The 18,411-nt window shown below is 44.9% G+C and overlaps 1 protein-coding gene and 1 non-coding gene across 5 annotated transcripts in view; both read left to right on the top strand.

Moving 5' to 3' along the window:
- Positions 1–6,324: 6,324 nt before the first annotated feature.
- NOP58 (NOP58 ribonucleoprotein) overlaps positions 6,325–18,411 on the top strand; it is a 38,407-nt gene continuing 26,320 nt past the window's right edge. For 2 of the 4 annotated variants that reach the window (XM_055379414.2, XM_063695100.1), the window contains exons 1-2: positions 6,790–7,054; positions 16,243–16,319. In XM_055379414.2, the coding sequence (XP_055235389.1) occupies positions 7,010–7,054; positions 16,243–16,319 (122 nt within the window). In that variant the 5' untranslated portion in view covers positions 6,790–7,009. Of the gene's footprint in view, positions 7,055–16,242; positions 16,320–18,411 lie in introns of those variants that run through there. The other 2 variants (XM_031008704.3, XM_063695099.1) reach the window with 2 other exon arrangements.
- LOC115933874 (small nucleolar RNA SNORD70) lies at positions 17,554–17,641 on the top strand. Its single transcript, XR_004069719.1, has one exon. It is a non-coding gene; the product is annotated as a small nucleolar RNA SNORD70 (small nucleolar RNA).

Consider the following 18,411-nt stretch of genomic DNA (forward strand, 5'->3'; position numbering starts at 1 on the left):
GTCAAGGCTGGTTTCAAAGTCCTGACCTCAGGTGATCTGCCCGCCTTGGCCTCCCAAAGTGCTGGGATTACAGGCGTTTGAGCCACCACACCTGGCTTTTTTTTTTTTTTTTTTTTTTTTTTTTTTGTAGAGACAGGGGTCTCACTTTGTTGCCTAGGCTGGTCTCAAACTTCTTGCTTCAAATGATCTTCCCATGCGTGCTGAAATGTTCAGGAAACTTTTCATTTATTTATTTATTTATTTATTTATTTATTTATTTTGAGACGGGGTTTCGCTCTTGTTGCCCAGGCTTGAGTGTAATCAATGGCATGATCTTGGCTCACTGCAACCTCTGCCTCCTGGGTTCAAGCAATTCTCCTGCCTCAGCCTCCCGAGTGGCTGGGATTACAGGCATACTCCCGGCTAATTTTTGTATTTTTAATAGAGACAGGGTTTCTCCATGTTGGTCAGGCTGGTCTCGAACTCCTCACCTCAGGTGATCCGCCCGTCTCAGCCTGCCAAAGCGTTGGGATTACAGGCGTGAGCCACTGCACCCGGCCATGTTCAGGAAACTTTTTTTAAAATTTATTTTTATTATTTTTTTATTTACTGGAGACAGAGTCTTGCTCTGTTTCCCAGGCTGCAGTGCAGTGGCGCAATTTCGGCTCACTGCTACCTCCGCCTCCCAGGTCAAGTGATTCTCCTGCCTCAACCTCCTGAGTAGCTGGGATTACAGGCGCCTGCCGCCACACCCAGCTAATTTTTGTATTTTTAATAGAGATGGGGTTTCACCATCTTGGCCAGGCTGGTCTTGAACTCCTGACCTCGTGATCCACCCACCTGGGCCTCCCAAAGTGCTGGGATTACAGGCATGAGCCACTGCACCCAGCTTCAGGAAACTTCTAAACTGAAATCGAAACTCAATTGAAACAGATACCCTTGATTTGCATGGGGCCCACAGGGTAAAGTGAGGGAAAGACATTAAGGTTCATACTAGTACTGATTTTATGGCAAGAAGTCCTCGGAAAATGCTGGACTGCCCAGAAAGACAATAGCATCATAAGAAAAAACCATCATGCATCTAGTTGCATAAGCCAGACCGAACAAAAAGGCTGGCTGTTAGAACACACGATCAGAGGTTTGAGCCTATTTCTGTCCATCTCCCAACATACTATCCTAGTAGCCTGATTTCTCCAAGCACCCAGGGTCTCTGGAAAAAAAGGACTCTGGCAAAAAGAAAAACATGTGACACAAGGGGCCAACAACTCTGAAAGAACAAATTAGAAGGCACAAAAGTTGATCCCCTGTTGGCTGGAAAGGGACATCAACCCATGAAGGTAGCGATATAGAGAAGGTGGACAATGGTGTGGGCAGCACCTGCTTTCAACAAAGTGGAAGCAGTCAACAGAGTAGAGGTCTGCAATACCAGCAGACACCAGAGCAAGAAAATACAGCACTGTAGGCCAGGCATGGTGGCTCCTGCCTGTAATCCCAGCACTTTGGGAGGCTGAGGCGGGCGGATCACCTGAGGTCAGGAGTTCAAAACTAGCCTGGCCAACATGGTGAAACCCTGTCTCTACAAAAACACAAAAATCAGCCAAGCATAATGGTGTGTGTCTGTAATCCCAGCTACTCTGGAGGCTGAGGCGGGAGAATTGCCTGAATCCGGGAGGTGGAAGTTCCAGTGAGCCAAGATCACACCATTGCACCCCAGCCCGTCTAAAAAGAAAAAAAAAGAAAATACAGCACTGTACGTGGCAGGTCAGTGATTGTGTGATAGAAACAATTTCCATGTCCATCTTCTGGGTACTCCTAAAGGAAACTATGAGGAAGATTGTATGATTTTGCATTACCTAACTTCTCTGAGAAGGAAAACAAGAGTAATAAGTAGAGAGATTTTTACATGTTTCTTTCACTGCTGTGTCTCTAGTGCCTGTAAGAATGCCTGGCACAGGCGGGCGTGGTAATCCCTGTAATCCCAGCATTTTGGGAGGCTGAGGTGGGCGGATCACCTGAAGTAGGGAGTTTGAGACCACCCTGATCAACATGGAGAAACCCTGTCTCTACTAAAAATAAAAAATTAGCTCGGTGTGGCGGCCTGTAATCCCAGCTCTCAGGAGGCTGACGCAGGAGAATTGATTGAACCCAGGAGGCAGAGGTTGCGGTGAGCCGGAGATCGCGCCATTGCACTCCAGCCTGGGCAACAAGAGCGAAACTCCATCTCAAAAAAAAAAAAAAAAAAAGAATACCTGGCACAGGCTGGGTGCAGTGGCTCACGCCTGTAATCCAGCACTTTGGGAGGCCGAGGTGTGTGGATCACAAGGTCAGGAGTTCGAGACCAGCCTGACCAACATGGTGAAACCCCGTCTCTACTAAAAATGCAAAAATTAGCCGGGTGTGGAAGTGCGCACCTGTATAGTCCCAGCTACTCAGGAGGCTAAGGCAGGAGAATTCCTGAACCCGGGAGGCGGAGGTTGCAGTGAGTGCTGAGATCCTACCATTGCACTCCAGCCTGGGCAACAGAGTGAGACTCCATCTCAAAAAAAAAAAAAAAAAAAAAAAAAAAGAATGCCTGGCACAGAGTAGACACTCAAATATTTGTTGAATACATAAAAGATGTTCACCACCCAGAACATCCCCTTCTTGTTACCAGGCACATGGAAGGTGTCTGACCAAAATGGTGTCTTTGGCTAATCTCATTAGGTTCCAAAAAGTCCCTGGAGGCTCTACTAGCACCTTGAAATTATCCCACCATTCACTCATTCCATTCATCCATTCATTTACTTAGTTACTAGTCATGTTTATGGAATCTCTACCATGTGCCAGATACTAGCCTAGTACTTGCAGATTTTGCAACTAACTTTTATAGAGTTTATATTCTAGTTGGAACAGGGGTGGAGTTGGGGTGTACAGAGAGGACAGACGAATCATGTTTCTCATCCTTGTTATTTCACCATGTTAGCCACCAGTAAAATTGTAAGCCCTGGCCGGGCGCAGTTGTTCACACCTATAATCCTAGCACTTTGGGAGGCCAAGGCGGGCAGATCATCTGAGGCTGGGAGTTCGAGACCAGCCTGACCAACATGGAGAAACCCTGTCTCTACTAAAAATACAAAATTAGCCGGGCGTGGTGGCACATACCTGTAATCCCAGCTACTCGGAAGGCTAAGGCAGAAGAATTGCTTGAACCCGGGAAGTAGGGGTTGCGGTGAGCTGAGATCATGCCATTGCACTCCAGCCTGGGCAACAAGAGCGAAACTCTGTCTCAAAAAAAAAAAAAAAAAAATTGTAAGCCCTTCTATCATCTGTACTCTCCTGTATTCTCCTTCTTATATTTCTTTGTGCTATCTCCCCTTCACTCAGTACTTTAACAAAGTACTAAGACTCTTACTTCTCCCTTGCAAGAGAAAATCTCCAATTACTGGCCAGGCGCAGTGGCTCATGCCTGTAATCCCAGCACTTTGGGAGGCCGAGGTGGGTGGATCATGAGGTCAGGAGTTCAAGACCAGCCTGACCAACATGGTGAAACCCCATCTCTACTAAAAATACAAAAATTAGCAGGGTGTGGTGGCAGGGGACTATAATCCCAGCTACCTGGGAGGCAGAGGCAGAAAATTGCTTGAACCCAAGAGTCAGAGGTTGCAGTGAGCCAAGATCGTGCCACTACACTCCAGCGTGGGCAACAGAGCAAGACTGCATCTCAAAAAAAAAAAAAAAAAAAGAAAGAAAGAAAATCTCCAATTACTTTATTTGGCCAAGTTACAAACCCAAAATCAGAGTCAGCTCTGAACTCCTGATTAAAGCATCATATGGAGGTGACTATGTAAATAGTAACGTGCAAGGACAAATTCTAGGACATACCATGGCAAAGAGATTTCTCACTGAATAAGTGGTTTCATTTCATTTTGGGAATAGGATTTAAGGCTTTACACGTAAAGAAAAGAATTTTTACTTCCTGCAGACATTCATTCATTAAATTTTTAAGAATTAATTAGATTCTATTTCATGAGTAGCACAACATAACATCCTATACAGACACAAATATGTGTAAAGTAGACTCAATTCTCTAGCAGATGTCACTTCTGCTAAGGAGACTAGACAGAAAAATACTGTGCAGTTAAATAACACTATAAACAGACATGGTGTTTCTAACATCTCATCCACCCACACATACCCCTCTCCCAATCAGGTAATTTTCGTCTCTCTTGTCTCCCTGACCATACTGGATTACAGCTGTAACTATAATCAACCATGCTTTTTTTCTTTTTTGAGACAGGGTCTTGCTTAGTAGCCCAGGCTGGAGTGCAATGGCGAGATCATAGCAGGCGTGAACCATGCACTTGGCCAATTATGCTCTTGAATTCACCCTAGGCCGGGCGTGGTAGCTCATGCCTGTAATCCCAGCACTTCGGGGGGCTGAGGCAGGCGGATCACCTGAGGTCAGGAGTTCAAGACCAGCCTGGCCAACATGGGGAAACCCCGTCTCTACTAAAAATACAAAAACTAGTTGGGCATGGTGGCGCGTGTCTGTAATCCCAGCTACTGGGGAGGCTGAGGCAGGAGAATCACTTGAGCCCAAGAGGCAGAGGCTTCAGTGAGCTGAGATCGTGACTGAGATCGCAACACTGCGCTCCAGCCCTGGCGACAGACTGAGACTCCGTTTCAAAAAAAAAAAAAAAAAAAAGAATTCACCCTAGATTCCTCTGTCCTGTGACTTTCTGTTATTCAACCCAGGATTTTCTTTCCTCTTAATCTCAGGTTGCAGAGTTGCTACCTATTTAATGTTCCACAATCTTGAGCAGGTTGCAATTTTTTTTTTTTTTTTTGATGAAGTCTCGCTGTGTCGCCTAGGCTGGAGTGCAGTAGTGCCACCTTGGCTCACCGCACCCTCTGCCTCCTGGGTTCAAGCAATTCTCCCAGCAGGTTGCAATTTAATGATTAGGAACAATCTGCATATAGGGCCTGGGAAGTGAGTAAGGAAATTTTACCCCTGTTGGAAGACAGACTTGTGAAACAACTGGGGTATTTAATCCCAGTCCCTGAGACTGAAAGGCTTCTAGAAAAGCAAGTAACACTAAACCAAGAAGACAGTCTAAATTCAGCCCCGCACAGTGGCTCATGCCTGTAATCCCAGCACTTTGGGAAGCCGAGGTGGGTGGATCACCTGAGGTCGGGAATTCGAGACAAGCCTGACCAGCATGGAGGAACCCCATCTCTACTAAAAATACAAAATTAGCCAGGCGTGGTGGTACATGCCTGTAATCCCAGCTACTCGGGAGGCTGAGGCAGGAGAATTGCTTGAACCTGGGAGGCAGAGGTTGCAGTAAGCAGAGATCATACCACTGCACTCCAGCCTCGGCAACAAGAGTGAAACTCTGTCTCAAAAAAAACTAAGAAGAAAAAGAAAAAAAAAAGGACATTCTAAATTCATACCCTGGGGTCATTTTAACAAATGCAGCAAAAATAGGAGAGGCTTATTGAGAGAAAACTGTGCTAATAATTCATTTGGCCAGACAGAAGAGAACGGCCAGGAATGCTCACAAATATAGTGACAGTAATGGTGTCATTCTGAGGCCTTCGCCTCAAGGCAGGTCTTGAAAGGGGATAAAGTCTAACGGCACTAGCTGGCATTTCAAATTCTAGATGCCTGAGGCAGACTGGCACCGAGACAGCTCCTCGTTTCTCTCAAAGTGAACACATAATTCATAGAGGGTTAACAAAATAATATCGTGAAGTTTTTCCCCTTTAAATCTCTAGCGGTGGCGGGGCGCGGTGGCTCACGCCTGTAATCCCAGCACTTTGGGAGGCTGAGGTGGGAGGATCCCTTGAGGTCAGGAGTCCGAGACCAGCCTGGGCAACATCGTGAAACCCTGTCTCTACAAAAAATTAGCTGGGTGTGGTGGCACAGGCCTGTAGTCCCAGCTGCTCCGGAGGCTGAAGTGGGAGGATCGCTGGAGCCTGGGAGTTGGAGGTTGCAGTGAGCCGTGATAGTGCCACTGCACTCCAGCTTGGGCAACAGCCAGACTGTCTCAAAAAAAAAAAAAAAAAAAAAAAAAGGCCGGGCCTAGTGGGTCACGCCTGAAATCCCAGCACTTTGGGAGGCCGAGGCGGGCGTATTACAAAGTCAAGAGATCGAGACTATCCTGGCCAACATGCTGAAACCCCATCTCTACTAAAAATACAAAAATTAGCTGGGCATGGTGGTGTGTGCCTCTAGTCCCAGCTACTGGGAAGGCTGAGGCAGGAGAATTTCTCTTTTTTTTTGAGACGGAGTCTCGCTCTGTCGCCCAGGCTGGAGTGCAGTGGCAGGATCTTGGCTCACTGCAAGCTCCGCCCCCTGGGTTCAGGCCATTCTCCTGCCTCAGCCTCCCGAGTAGCTGGGACTACAGGCGCCTGCAACCACACCCGGCTAATTTTTTGTATTTTTAGTAGAGACGGAGTTTCACCGTGTTAGCCAGGATGGTCTCGATCGATCTCCTGACCTTGTGATCCGCCCTCCTCGGCCTCCCAAAGTGCTGGGAGTACAGGCGTGAGCCACTGCGCCCGGCTAGGAGAATTTCTTGAACCCGGGAGGCGGAGTTTGCAGTAAGCCGAGATCACACCACTGCACTCCAGCCTGGGTTACAGAGCAAGACTCCGTCTCAAAAAAAAAAAAAAAGAAAGAAAAAAGAAAAAAAGGCGCAAAGGCTCCGTTCAGGCCCTAGATCCCGCGATACAAACTTTCTCGGCCCGCCCCAGCCCGCTGTGGCGGGAACATTCTGGAAGTGACGGCAATCTCTGCGGCAGTCTTCTGTCGGAAGTGACGTCGCTATCCCAGAATCCTCAGAGAAGGAGAAGCGCGTTCGTGCGTCCGAGGTCCAGTACAGCGTGGAGGGCTTAGGCAGCGTGTTCTGATTCTTTGCGGGACGGCGAGCGCATTTGTGCTTTGCCCGCCGCGGCCTAGGAGGCCTTTTGAGGGCGCGTAGTCGGTGTTTTTGAATTGACTCCACAGCTTCTGGCGGGCCGTGCGGCGCCCTGACCCGGCCTCACCATGTTGGTGCTGTTTGAAACGTCTGTGGGCTACGCCATCTTTAAGGTAGGTGGGAGAGCTAGCCGTTAAAGGGGGAAGGCGGATGCTGGACAGACGAGGAGAGGGAAAGACTTAAGCACGGAACTACTCAGAGTAGCGTGGGTGCCTGTTATAGCCCGGGCTCTGGGAGGAGGGAGAAGGCCTTTACACTTGAGAGCCATGTTACGTGTAACACGTGGCCCCGCCGTTTGGGGAGACCCGTTCTGCATTAGAGGATTTTATTTCCTCCCGTTGAAGAGGTGGGCAGGAGGCGTGTTAGAATTTAACAGATTATAGGGAATTCGGACTTTATTCTAGATGTTTTGAGGAATGATCGAAAGATTTTTTTTTTTTTTTTGAGATGGGGTTTCGCTCTTGTTGCCCATGCTGGAGTGCAGTGGCGCAATCTTGGCTCACTGCAACCTCCGTCTCCCGGGTTCAAGCGATTCTCCTGCCTTGGCCTCCCGAGTAGCTGGGATTACAGGCCTCCATCCACCACCACGCCTGGCTAGTTGTTTTTGTTTGTTTGCTTGCTTTTTAGTAGAGACGGGGTTTCACCATGTTGGCCAGGCTGGTCTTGAACTCCTGACCTCAAGCGATCCACCTGCCTCGGCCTCCCAAAGTGCTGGGATTACAGGCGTGAGCCACCGTGCTCGGCCAATCGAAAGGATTTAAGCAGAGGAATGACCTGGTAATTTGTCTTAATACGGTTACTCTGCTGTGTGGAGATTAGACTCGAGGAGATAAGAACGGCAGCAAGAATACTTTTGCATTCGTTTGGACAAGATGAAATTGCCTGGTATGGAGAGAAACAAATATCGATAGAAATTGTGAAGGTGGAACAGAAAGGACTGGCTAATAGATCGAATGTGGTGTTTTGGTTTAAATAAGATGTTAAGAAAGTTTCTTGTGGGGGAAGGACTAAAGATTTCCGGTTTGGGCTGTGCGAAGCTTGCGTTGTCTATTAGACCTGATAATGCAGTTGTGTAGATCGGGCAGTTCAGTATTTCAAATTTGAAGCTTAGGGGAAAACATCTGGGCTGGTGATGTCAGTTTGAGATTTGGTTGTTTTCGTGGGGAAAGTTTGACAAGTTCGTCAGCACTGAAATGGTTGAATGGTAAGACACTCGTATCGCAAGATGCTGTTGAGATGTTAGGAAGAATGAGTGAGATTGAGTGCCTTTTCTTGTGCGGTGCAACTCTTCTGAGGTCTGTGAATATAGCAATGAAAAATAAAGTTTTTATGTGTATTCTACATATATATATGTTGGTAGAAAGCAAAAACTCTAGGTAAAAATAAATGCAATGCAATTTTAGCTAAGAACCAAAAAACCATTTGTGGTGTGGATGCAAGAAAGTCTGGATGGGTGCAGAGTTCTCCATGTTTCACTTCTGACATTTGAAAATACGCAGTTTGCATTTGATACATCAAATGTTATTTTTAAGAAAACTAATAAAATCATTAAAACCGAAAAGGCAGTTTTGCTTGTTTTTACCTTAGTTGGAGTTATCTGCAATTGCAGTATTAGTGTTTTAAGGAACTTGTAAGTAAGCTCCTTAGTCCCCTTTAGAGCTACGAAACATGTCAGTTTTACTTTTCTCCAGCTTTTTGGAATCTTATCTAAATTACCATGTAGAGTTCTGCATAGCTCCAAATTCTCTTAGCCAATGTGGTCTGTAAGTGTCTATCGATGAATTTCACCGTTAATTGCTGTAGTATACTGTCCTGTACCGGATGTGAAGAGGAGCAGCTCTGCACAGTGCACTGGTTGTCTCCCATGGTAGGAAGGAATTGGCTTATCAATGGTCGGATTTCTAGACCTGGGTCCTAAAATACTCAACCGTGTCTCGATGAATTGCTGATTTCTATTAATGAAAAGTGTCCTCCTCCATGAAAATGTCTTTGAGTATTCCGTTGGAGTTTGCAGTGCTATTTATCTGCAAGTTACTGTTCAAAATGATTAAATTGTGGTTTATGTAACCTAGTACTAAAGAAATAACTAGTTAAGCTCGAATATGTTGACCTTGATTAGTTCGTAATTATTGGAATTAACATTGATCATTTCTGAGTATAAAAGACATACAAACGTTCGGGAACTAGTGATGGCTGCACATTTTTGTGAAAATGCACCACTAAAAAGTGAATTGTACACTTTAAAAGGGCAAATATTAAGATACATGTAAAATTAATATGATATATGGTGAATTTTATCTCCTAAAAAAGTAGACATACGGTTCAAAGTTATTAGTTTCCTTTCCCATAATCTTTCAAAATGCTAGGGTATAAAATTATGTTGGTTGCCGGGCATGGTGGCTCATGCCTGTAATCCCAGCACTTTGGGAGGCCGAGGCCGGCGGATCACAAAGTCAGGAGTTTGAGACCAGCCTAACCAACATGGTGAAACCCCGTCTCTACTAAAAAAATAGAAAAATTAGCTGGGCGTGGTGGTGTGCGCCTGTAATCTCAGCTACTTGGGAGGCTGAGGCGGGAGCATTGCGTGAACCCGGGAGGCGGAGGTTGTGGTGAGCTGAGATCGTGCCATTGCACTCCAGCCTGGGCAATAAGAGCGCAACTCCGTCTCAAAAAAAAAAAATTATATTGGATGCATATAATTCATGCTTTGATGAGAATGCTTTAGGAAGTTTTTTGAAGTTTTTTTTTTTGTTTTGTTTTGTTTTGTTTTTTTGAGACGGAGTTTCACTCTTGTTGCCCAGGCTGGAGTGCAATGGCTTGATCTTGGCTCACCGAAACCTCTGCCTCCCAGGATCAAGCAATTCTCCTGCCTCAGCCTCCCGAGTAGCTGGGATTACAAGCATGCACCACCACGCCCAGCTAATTTTGTATGTTTAGTAGTGACAGGGTTTCTCCATGTTGAGGCTGGTCTCGAACGCCTGACCTCATCAGGTGATCTGCCCGCCTCAGCCTCCCAAAGTGCTGGGATTACAGGCGTGAGCCACTGCACCTGGCCTTGAAGTTTTTTTTAAACCTCCATTTACAGTGAGGAAAACATTTTATGTATAACCCATGGACACATACAAATTCATGTTTATTTATTTAAAATTTATTTTGAGACAGGGTCTTGCTCTGTCACCCAGGCTGGGGTGCAGTGGCAGGATCACGGCTCATTACGGCCTTGGCCTCCTGGGTCAAGTGATCCTCCCACCTCCTCCCGAGTAGCTGAGACTACAGGCTCAAGCCACCATGCCTGGCTAATTATTTATTTATTTTTATTTGTATTTATTTATTTTTTGACATGGAGTCTCGCTCTGTCGCCTAGGCTGGAATGCAGTGGAGTGCTCTCGGCTCACTGCAACCTCCGCCTCCTGGGTTCAAGTGATTCTCCTGCCTCAGCCTCCCAAGTAACTGGGATTACAGGCGTGAGCCACCATGCCTGGCCTAAATTTTTTTTTTTTTTTTTTTTAAGAGGCAGAGTCTCACTGTGTTGCCTAGGCTGGTCTCAAACTCCTGGCCTCAAGGTGCTGGGATTACAGGCATGAGGTACAGTGTTCTGCCCACTTCTGTGTTTAGAGCGATTCAAAAGGAAAACACTTCCAAAAAGTTATTGCTCATTAACAGGGTTATATATATATAAATGTAAAGACATTGTATAAAGGAACTGTTGTGATTAATTCTAGGATATTATAAAAATTCAACCTGTGGCCGAGAGCAGTGGCTCAGGCCTGTAATCCCAGCTACTCGGAAGGCTGAGGCAGGACAGTCAGTTGAACCTGGGAGCAGAGGTTGCAATGAGCTGAGGTCGCGCCACTGCACTGCAGCCTGGGCGACAGGGCAAGACTCCGTCTCAAAAAAAAAAAAAAAAGAAAAAAAGAAAGAAATTCCACCTGTGTCCTTGTGTCACATGGCACACAGCATAAGATTTTAGTCTTGCTCATACCAGACTTCCTTCAGCTGCTCTTCCATGTGGTAGCCGTTAGTACGTATAACCATTTCACATGAGATGTAACTGATAGGACTGAGGAAGTGAATTTTAACTTACTTGAATTTTAATGGTTATATTGTACAGCGTAGCTGTGTAGCATAGCATTTTGTGTCACTTCATTTTCTCAAGGTTTGGAGAAAGATTTTTGATGTATATACCAAATGTCTATATAAAACCTAAGTACTGAGCAATATATTTTTTCTAACTTTATTGGGTGTACTTTACATACTGTATAACTCACCTGTAGGTTTTAGTTACAATCCAGTTTTATAGTACACTTTGTTGCAAAAAGTTCTCATGCCCATTTTCAAGTTAGTCCTGCTCTAGACAACCACTGTTCAGCTTTCTTTCTGCATAATTTTTTCTAGAAGTTTCATGTAAGTGGAGTAGTATTTTAGTCTTTTGTGTTTGGCTTTTTTCACTTAGTGTAATGCTTCTGAAGCTAACCGAAGAGCTTTTTCATATTTGTTGTGTGTATGGATTTGTTTCTTTTTGAGCAGTGCACATTTTAAACTAATTATCAGTTTTATCCTGTATTCAAACAAGTTTCATAAAACATTAACTTGCTCATATTGTCTGTGGAAGTGAAACTTAAAAGTTAGCATCAAATATTTACACAAAACATAGAGGTTGGGTGCAGTGGCTCACGCCTGTCACCCTAACACTTTGGGAGGGTGAAGCAGGAGGATTGTTTGAGCCCGGGAGTTGCAGACCAGCCTGGGCAACATGGCGGAAAAAAAATTAGCTGGGCACAGTGGTGCTTGCCTGTAGTCCCAGCTGCTGCAGGAGGCTGAGGTGGGAGGGAGGTCACGGCTGCAGTGAGCCGTGATTGAGCCTCTGCACTTTAGCCTGGACAACAGAGTGAGACCTCATCTCAAAACAAAACAAAAACCACACAAAGTCTCAAGCAGTCAATTTAAAATGAAAATGAGGAGGCTGGGCATGGTGGCTCACACCTGTAATCCCAGCACTTTGGAAGGCTGGGGTGGGCAGATCATGAGGTCAGGAGTTTGAAACCAGCCTGGCCAACATAGTGAAACCCCGTCTCTACTAAAAATACAAAAATTAGCCGGGCATGGTGGTGTGTGTCGCCACATCTGTAGTCCCAGCTGAGGCAGGAGGATCGCTTGAACCAGGGAGGTGGAGGTTGCGGTGAGAAGACTGCGCCTCTGCACTCCAGCCTGCGTGATAGGGCGAGACACTGTCTCAAAAAAAAAACAAAAAAAGTGATTAAAATTCTTAATTCCATATACCCTCACCAATATTCTGTATCAGCTGCCCAAGTATTAGATAGGATGGGCTCAATCCTAAAAGGCACAACCCCCATATTTAACATCCCTAAAATTGGGATGTCTTACAATTGATGACAGGTCAATTGGGAGTGTAAAAGAATAACATGAGCTGGGTGTGGTGGCTCACGCCTGTCATCCCAGTACTTTGGGAGGCTGAGGCAGGCAGATTGCCAGACCTCAGGAGTTCGAGACCAGCCTGGGCAACAGGGTGCAACCCCGACTTTACTAAAATACAAAAAAAAAATTAGCCAGGCGTGGCAGCATGTGCCTGTAATCCCAGCTACTTGGGAGGCTGAGGCAGGAGAGTTGGTTGAACCAGGGAGGTGGAGGTTGTAGTGAGCTGAGGTTACGCCACTGCGCTCCAGCCTAGCTGACAAGCGCAAGACTCCGTCTCAAAAAAAAAAAAAGAATAGCATGTTAAATTTTGTGAAATAGAGTATGCACAGATATTATGCATATATTTTTATTAAAAAAAACAGCTGGATCAGGCACCATGGTTCCTGCCTGCACTCCCAGCACTTTGAGAGGCCAAGGCAAGAGGATCACTTGAGTCCAGAAGTTAGAGATCAGCCTGGGCAACAAAGCAAGCCCCTGTCTCTACAAAAAGATTTTTAAAATAGCTAGATGTGGCAGTGTGCACCTATAGTTCTAGCTACTTGGGAGGCCGAGGCAGAAGAATCGCTTGAGGCCAGGAGTTTGAAGCTGTAGTGACATAGGACCACACCACTGCACTCCAGCCTGGACAACAAAGCGAGACCCTGTCTCTGGAAAAACAACGCAGCTAGTAAATTTAAAACTATACTTTGCTAGTAAGCATTATTTATCAAGTCCATAATATAGCACATCTACACATTAAGACACAGTTCTAGTCTGGTTATATATTATTTTCAGTAAAAGAAACACAATGTTGCAAGTTGTATAAAACTTAGATGAGTGACAGGATGATTTTAGGGGTTTGTTCTGATGTATAAATTTTTTTTTTTTTTTTTTTTTTTTGAGATGGAGTCTCGCTGTCGCCCAGGCTGGAGTGCAGTGGAGCGATCTCGGCTCACTGCAGGCTCCGCCCCCTGGGGTTCACGCCATTCTGTTGCCTCAGCCTCCCGCCATTCTGTTGCCTCAGCCTCCCGAGTAGCTGGAACTACAGGCGCCTGCCACCTCGCCCAGCTAATTTTTTTGTATTTTTAGTAGAGACGGGGTTTCACCGTGTTAGCTAGGATGGTCTCGATCTCCTGACCTCGTGATCCGCCCGCCTCAGCCTCCCAGAGTCCTGGGATTACAGGCGTGAGCCACCGTGCCCAGCCTGTATAAATTTAATCACATATGGTTGAATTAGATATGTTGGTAAAAATAACCCAAACTAGAAAAACTTAGTCACACAAAGCAGTAAACAACTACAAAGTCTAGAGTTGGTATTAACAATTTATAAACTAATAGCTCTAACTTTGTATATCATGAAGTTTTAGAATCCAAAGACATCTCACCAAGTCTCATGACTATACTGAAAACATTGATTAAAATTTTTTAATTGTTCAGAGAATGCAGCTAACCATAACTGAAGTTCACTATTTTTAAGAGGACATGTATCAAATAGGGGATATGACTCATGAGTAAAATTCACATTTTTTCTAGCTGAAAAGCAAGTATATTTGAAGCTAACATTTGGGTAACAAAATTGCCATATTTAAAAGATACTGTCGGCCTGGCGGGGTCGCTCACGCCTGTAATCCCAGCACTTTGGGAGGCCGAGGTGGGTGGATCACGAGGTCAGGAGATCGAGACTATCCTGGCTAACACGGTGAAACCCCATCTCTACTAAAAATACAAAAAATTAGCCAGGTGTGGTGGCAGGCGCCTGTAGTCCCAGCTACTCTGGAGGCTGAGGCAGGAGAATGGCGTGAACCCAGGAGGAGGAGCTTGCAGTGAGCCGAGATCCTGCCATTGCACTCCAGCCTGGGCGACAGAGCGAGACTCCGTCTCAATAAATAAATAAATTAATTAAAAAATACTATCATCATTCTTAAACTGAAGTTAAAATGACAAAGGAAATGTGATAAAATCAGGGCAATTCATGAGCACACAAAGGTCTTCAAAGACTATGTTATGTCAGCCAAAACCATTACTATGACAAATAAAACCATTGTGTTCCCAACTGCAACATCTTGAAGAAAACATTGCTAATAAAGACCATCTAAATAAGAAAGTTAGAGATATTGCTACATTTTCTGTATTACATTTGTCTCAAAGTTTTTATTTGTCTCAAATTTTTAATCATTTCTTTTCAGCCAGGGTAATGATAAATATTTGTATACAAAAATCCATTTTAAGTTTTATCATTTTAAGTTAAGATAATTTCCATTTCTAAGTAGAAATAGTATACAACTATTACCATTGCAATCTTTAGCATTGTTGTTACAATAGTACTAGGTTTAAAACAAGTCTTTATATTTTATAGATACAAACTGAAATATTAACAGGTAAAAATTAAATGTCTAGGTCTTGCTTCAAAACAATACAAGGCGGCTGGGTGTGTTGGCTCACGCCTGTAATCCCAGCGCTTTGGAGGCCGAGGCAGGTGGATCACCTGATGTCAGGAGTTCAAGACCAGCCTGGCCAACTTGGTGAAACCCAGTCTCTACTAAAAATACAAAAACTAGTTGGGTGTTGTGGTGCGTGCCTGTAATCCCAGCTATTCAGGAGACTGAGGCAGGAGAATCGCTTGAACCCGGGAGGCGGAGGCTGCAGTGAGCCGAGATTGCGCCACTGCACTCCAGCCTGGCGACAGAGTGAGACTCCATCTCAGAAAAAAAAAAAAAGTCATTTACTGTGATTCCTAAAAGTATGCATGAACATGTGTTGCACAGACATTCAAAGTCTTGGAGAATATATACCTAAATGTTGATAAGTATATTGTTGATTAAAGTACCCTACGTTTCTTTTGCATTTAAAAAATTTCTCACATCTAGATGTGTCTCACAATTGACGATAGTTTTAGAGAAATCCATAATACTTTCATGTTAGGATGATCATAGCAGTAAATAACGAATATAATCTATTGAAAGTAGACAAATAAAAGTTTTTTTTGTTTTTTGTTTTTTTTTTTTTTGAGATGGAGTTTTTTGCTCTTGTTGCCCAGGCTGCAGTGCAATCGCACAATCTTGGCTCACTGCAACCTCCGCCTCCGGGTTCAAGCAATTCTCCTGCCTCAGCCTCCCGAGTAGCTGGGATTACAGGCATGTGCCACCACGCCCAGCTAATTTTGTATTTTTTTTTTTTTTTTTTTTTTTTTGTAGAGATGGGGTTTCTCCATGTTGATCAGGCTGGTCTTGAACTCCTGACCTCAGGTAATCCGCCTGCCTCAGCCTCCCAAAGTGCTGGGATTACAGATGTGAGCCACGACGCTTGGCGCAAATAAAAGTTTTTAATGATTACAATACTTTACTGTAAAAGGATTAATGGCTCTTTTAAAAGAAAGGTTCTCGGCCAGGTGCAGTGGTGCACACCTGTAATCCCAGCTACTCAGGAGGCCGAGGCACTAGAATCTCATAAACCCAGGAGGTGAAGGTTGCAGTGAGCCAGGATTGCTCCACTGCTCTCCAGGCTGGGCTACAGAGCGAGACTCCATCTCAAAAAAATAAAAAGAAAGAAAGGTTCCCTGCCCTACACCCCTAGGACCCCATAGCTCCAGCTACGGCCCAAGGCTGGGGCAGGAATATTACTTGAGGCCAGGTAGATCCTAGACTGAATAGCCACTGTACTACATCTGACTGGACTAGATCTGAATTCCATTTAGCTGTTAAATGGGCAATTCAAACTAGTAATTTGACCAAAATTACATGCAGGGTGAGAAAACTAGTTCATTATCTTAGTGAAAGAAATAGCTTCTACCACCTTCATTTTACATGTAAAATTGTATTTGAAGAATGCAGCTGTGTATGCCTCACCTGTACCATTTAAATAAAACTATTTAAACATTTTATTACAGGTTCTAAATGAGAAGAAACTTCAAGAGGTTGATAGTTTATGGAAAGAATTTGAAACTCCAGAGAAAGCAAACAAAATGTAAGTAATCTTGAAATCAATAATTTAGCAGTTAACATTTATGGCTTGTTTTATTTTTTACATTTTTTCCTGATTTATATAATGTTACATTCGTAGTTTTCTGTTTTGAAATCTGTTTCAGGAATAATTTTGGTATGAACCTAATTATTACAAATGTTTTACTTGGAATATAGGCCATCTCAATTAATTTGAAGGCAGTAGTCTCCCCCTTACCCACAGGGATTATGTTCCAGAAGACCCTGTGGATACTTTAAACCTGGGATAGTACCAAATGTGATTGCTGTCAGTAGGAACACATTTGTCTTCGTGTCTTCCACACACAAATGTAGTACCTTCTTTATCTTAACTAAGCACTTACCACACACAGGGGTTGTAACCTGCTTTTTGAGTTTTGCAACATCAAAACTAGCATGAACTACTTTTTCTTTCATCACAATTTCATGGAAGATTCATTCTTAGTGTAGATGTTAAATCTTTGGGTTTTTTGTTTGTTTTTTGAGACAGTCTTGCTCTGTCACCTAGGCTGGAGTACAATGGCGCAATCTCTGCTCACTGCAACCTCCGCCTCCTGGGTTCAAGCTATTCTTCTGCCTCAGTCCCCCAAGTAGTTGGGATTACAGGCGCCCACCACCATGCCCAGCTAATTTTTGTATTTTTAGTAGAGGCAGGGTTTCGCCATGTTGGTCAGGCAGGTCTCAAACTCCTGACCTCAGGCGATCCGCCTGCCTCTGCCTCACAAAGTGCTGGGATTACAGGCGTGAGCCACCACACCTGGCCTAAATCTTCGTATTTGTATGTATATTTAAGGGACCACACTAGTATGTTCCCTTACCAGATAAGAAAACCTTGCTTAAGATGACACTGTTGCCTGGCGTGGTGGCTCATGTCTGTAATCCTAGTACTTTGGGATACCAAGGTAGGTGGATCATTTGAGGTCAGGAGCTCGAGACCAGCCTCGCCAACATGGTGAAACCCCCTCTCTCCTAAAAACACAAAATTAGCCAGGCGTGGTGGCACATGCCTGTAATCCCAGCTACTGGGAGGAAGCTGAGGCAGGAAAATCCCTTGAGCCTGGGAGGCGGAAGTTGCAGTGAGCCGAGATTGCGCCACTGCACTCCAGTCTAGGTGGCAGAGTGAGACGCTGTCTCCAAAAAAAAAAAAAAAAGATGACACTGTTTTAGGCAAATAGAAGACTAGTTTTCCTTCTTAAAGGGTTATATGCTTTATAATCTGATTCGTTGTTGTCAATGATGTATTCTTGTTGGAACTGAATCTAAGTGATCTGACTCAATATTCGTCACTACCACTGAGACAACGATGGATCAACTATATGTTTCTTTCCGCATAAAATACTACCCTGAGGCTGGGCGTGATGGCTCACACCTGTAATCCCAGCATTTTGGGAGGCCAAGGCAGGCGGATCAGTTGAGCCCAGGAGTTCAAGACCAGCCTGGGCAATATAGGAAAACCCCATCTCTACCAAAAACAAAAATTAGTTGGGTGTGGTGGTGCACACCTATAGTCCTAGCTGCTTGGGAGACTGAGGCTGGAAGATCCTTTGAGCTCGGGAAGTCAGGGCTGCAGTGAGCTGTGATTGCACCACTGCATTCCAGCCTGGGTGACAGAGTGAAGTGAGACCCTGTCTCAAAAACATAAAGGGGGCCGGGCACGGTGGCTCATGCTTGTAATCCCAGCACTTTGGGAGGTCGAGGTGGGTGGATCACAAGGTCAGGAGCTTGAGACCAGCCTGGCCAGTATGGTGAAACCTCTTCTCTACTAAAAAATACAAAAAAATTAGCCAGCCATGGGGGCTGGGCACGGTAGCTCACGCCTGTAATCCCAGCACTTTGGGAGGCCAAGGCGGGCGGATCACGAGGTCAGGAGATGGAGACCATCCTGGCTAACACGGTGAAACCCCGTCTCTACGAAAAATACAAAAAATTAGCCGGGTGCGGTGGCGGGTGCCTGTAGTCCCAGCTACTTGGGAGGCTGAGGCAGGAGAATGGCATGAACCTGGGAGGTGGAGTTTGCAGTGAGCCGAGATTGCGCCACTGCACTCCAGCCTGGGCGACAGAGTGAGACTCTGTCTCAA

This window comes from Gorilla gorilla, chromosome 11 (genome assembly GCF_029281585.2).
Source record: "Gorilla gorilla gorilla isolate KB3781 chromosome 11, NHGRI_mGorGor1-v2.1_pri, whole genome shotgun sequence".
NCBI lineage: Eukaryota > Metazoa > Chordata > Mammalia > Primates > Hominidae > Gorilla > Gorilla gorilla.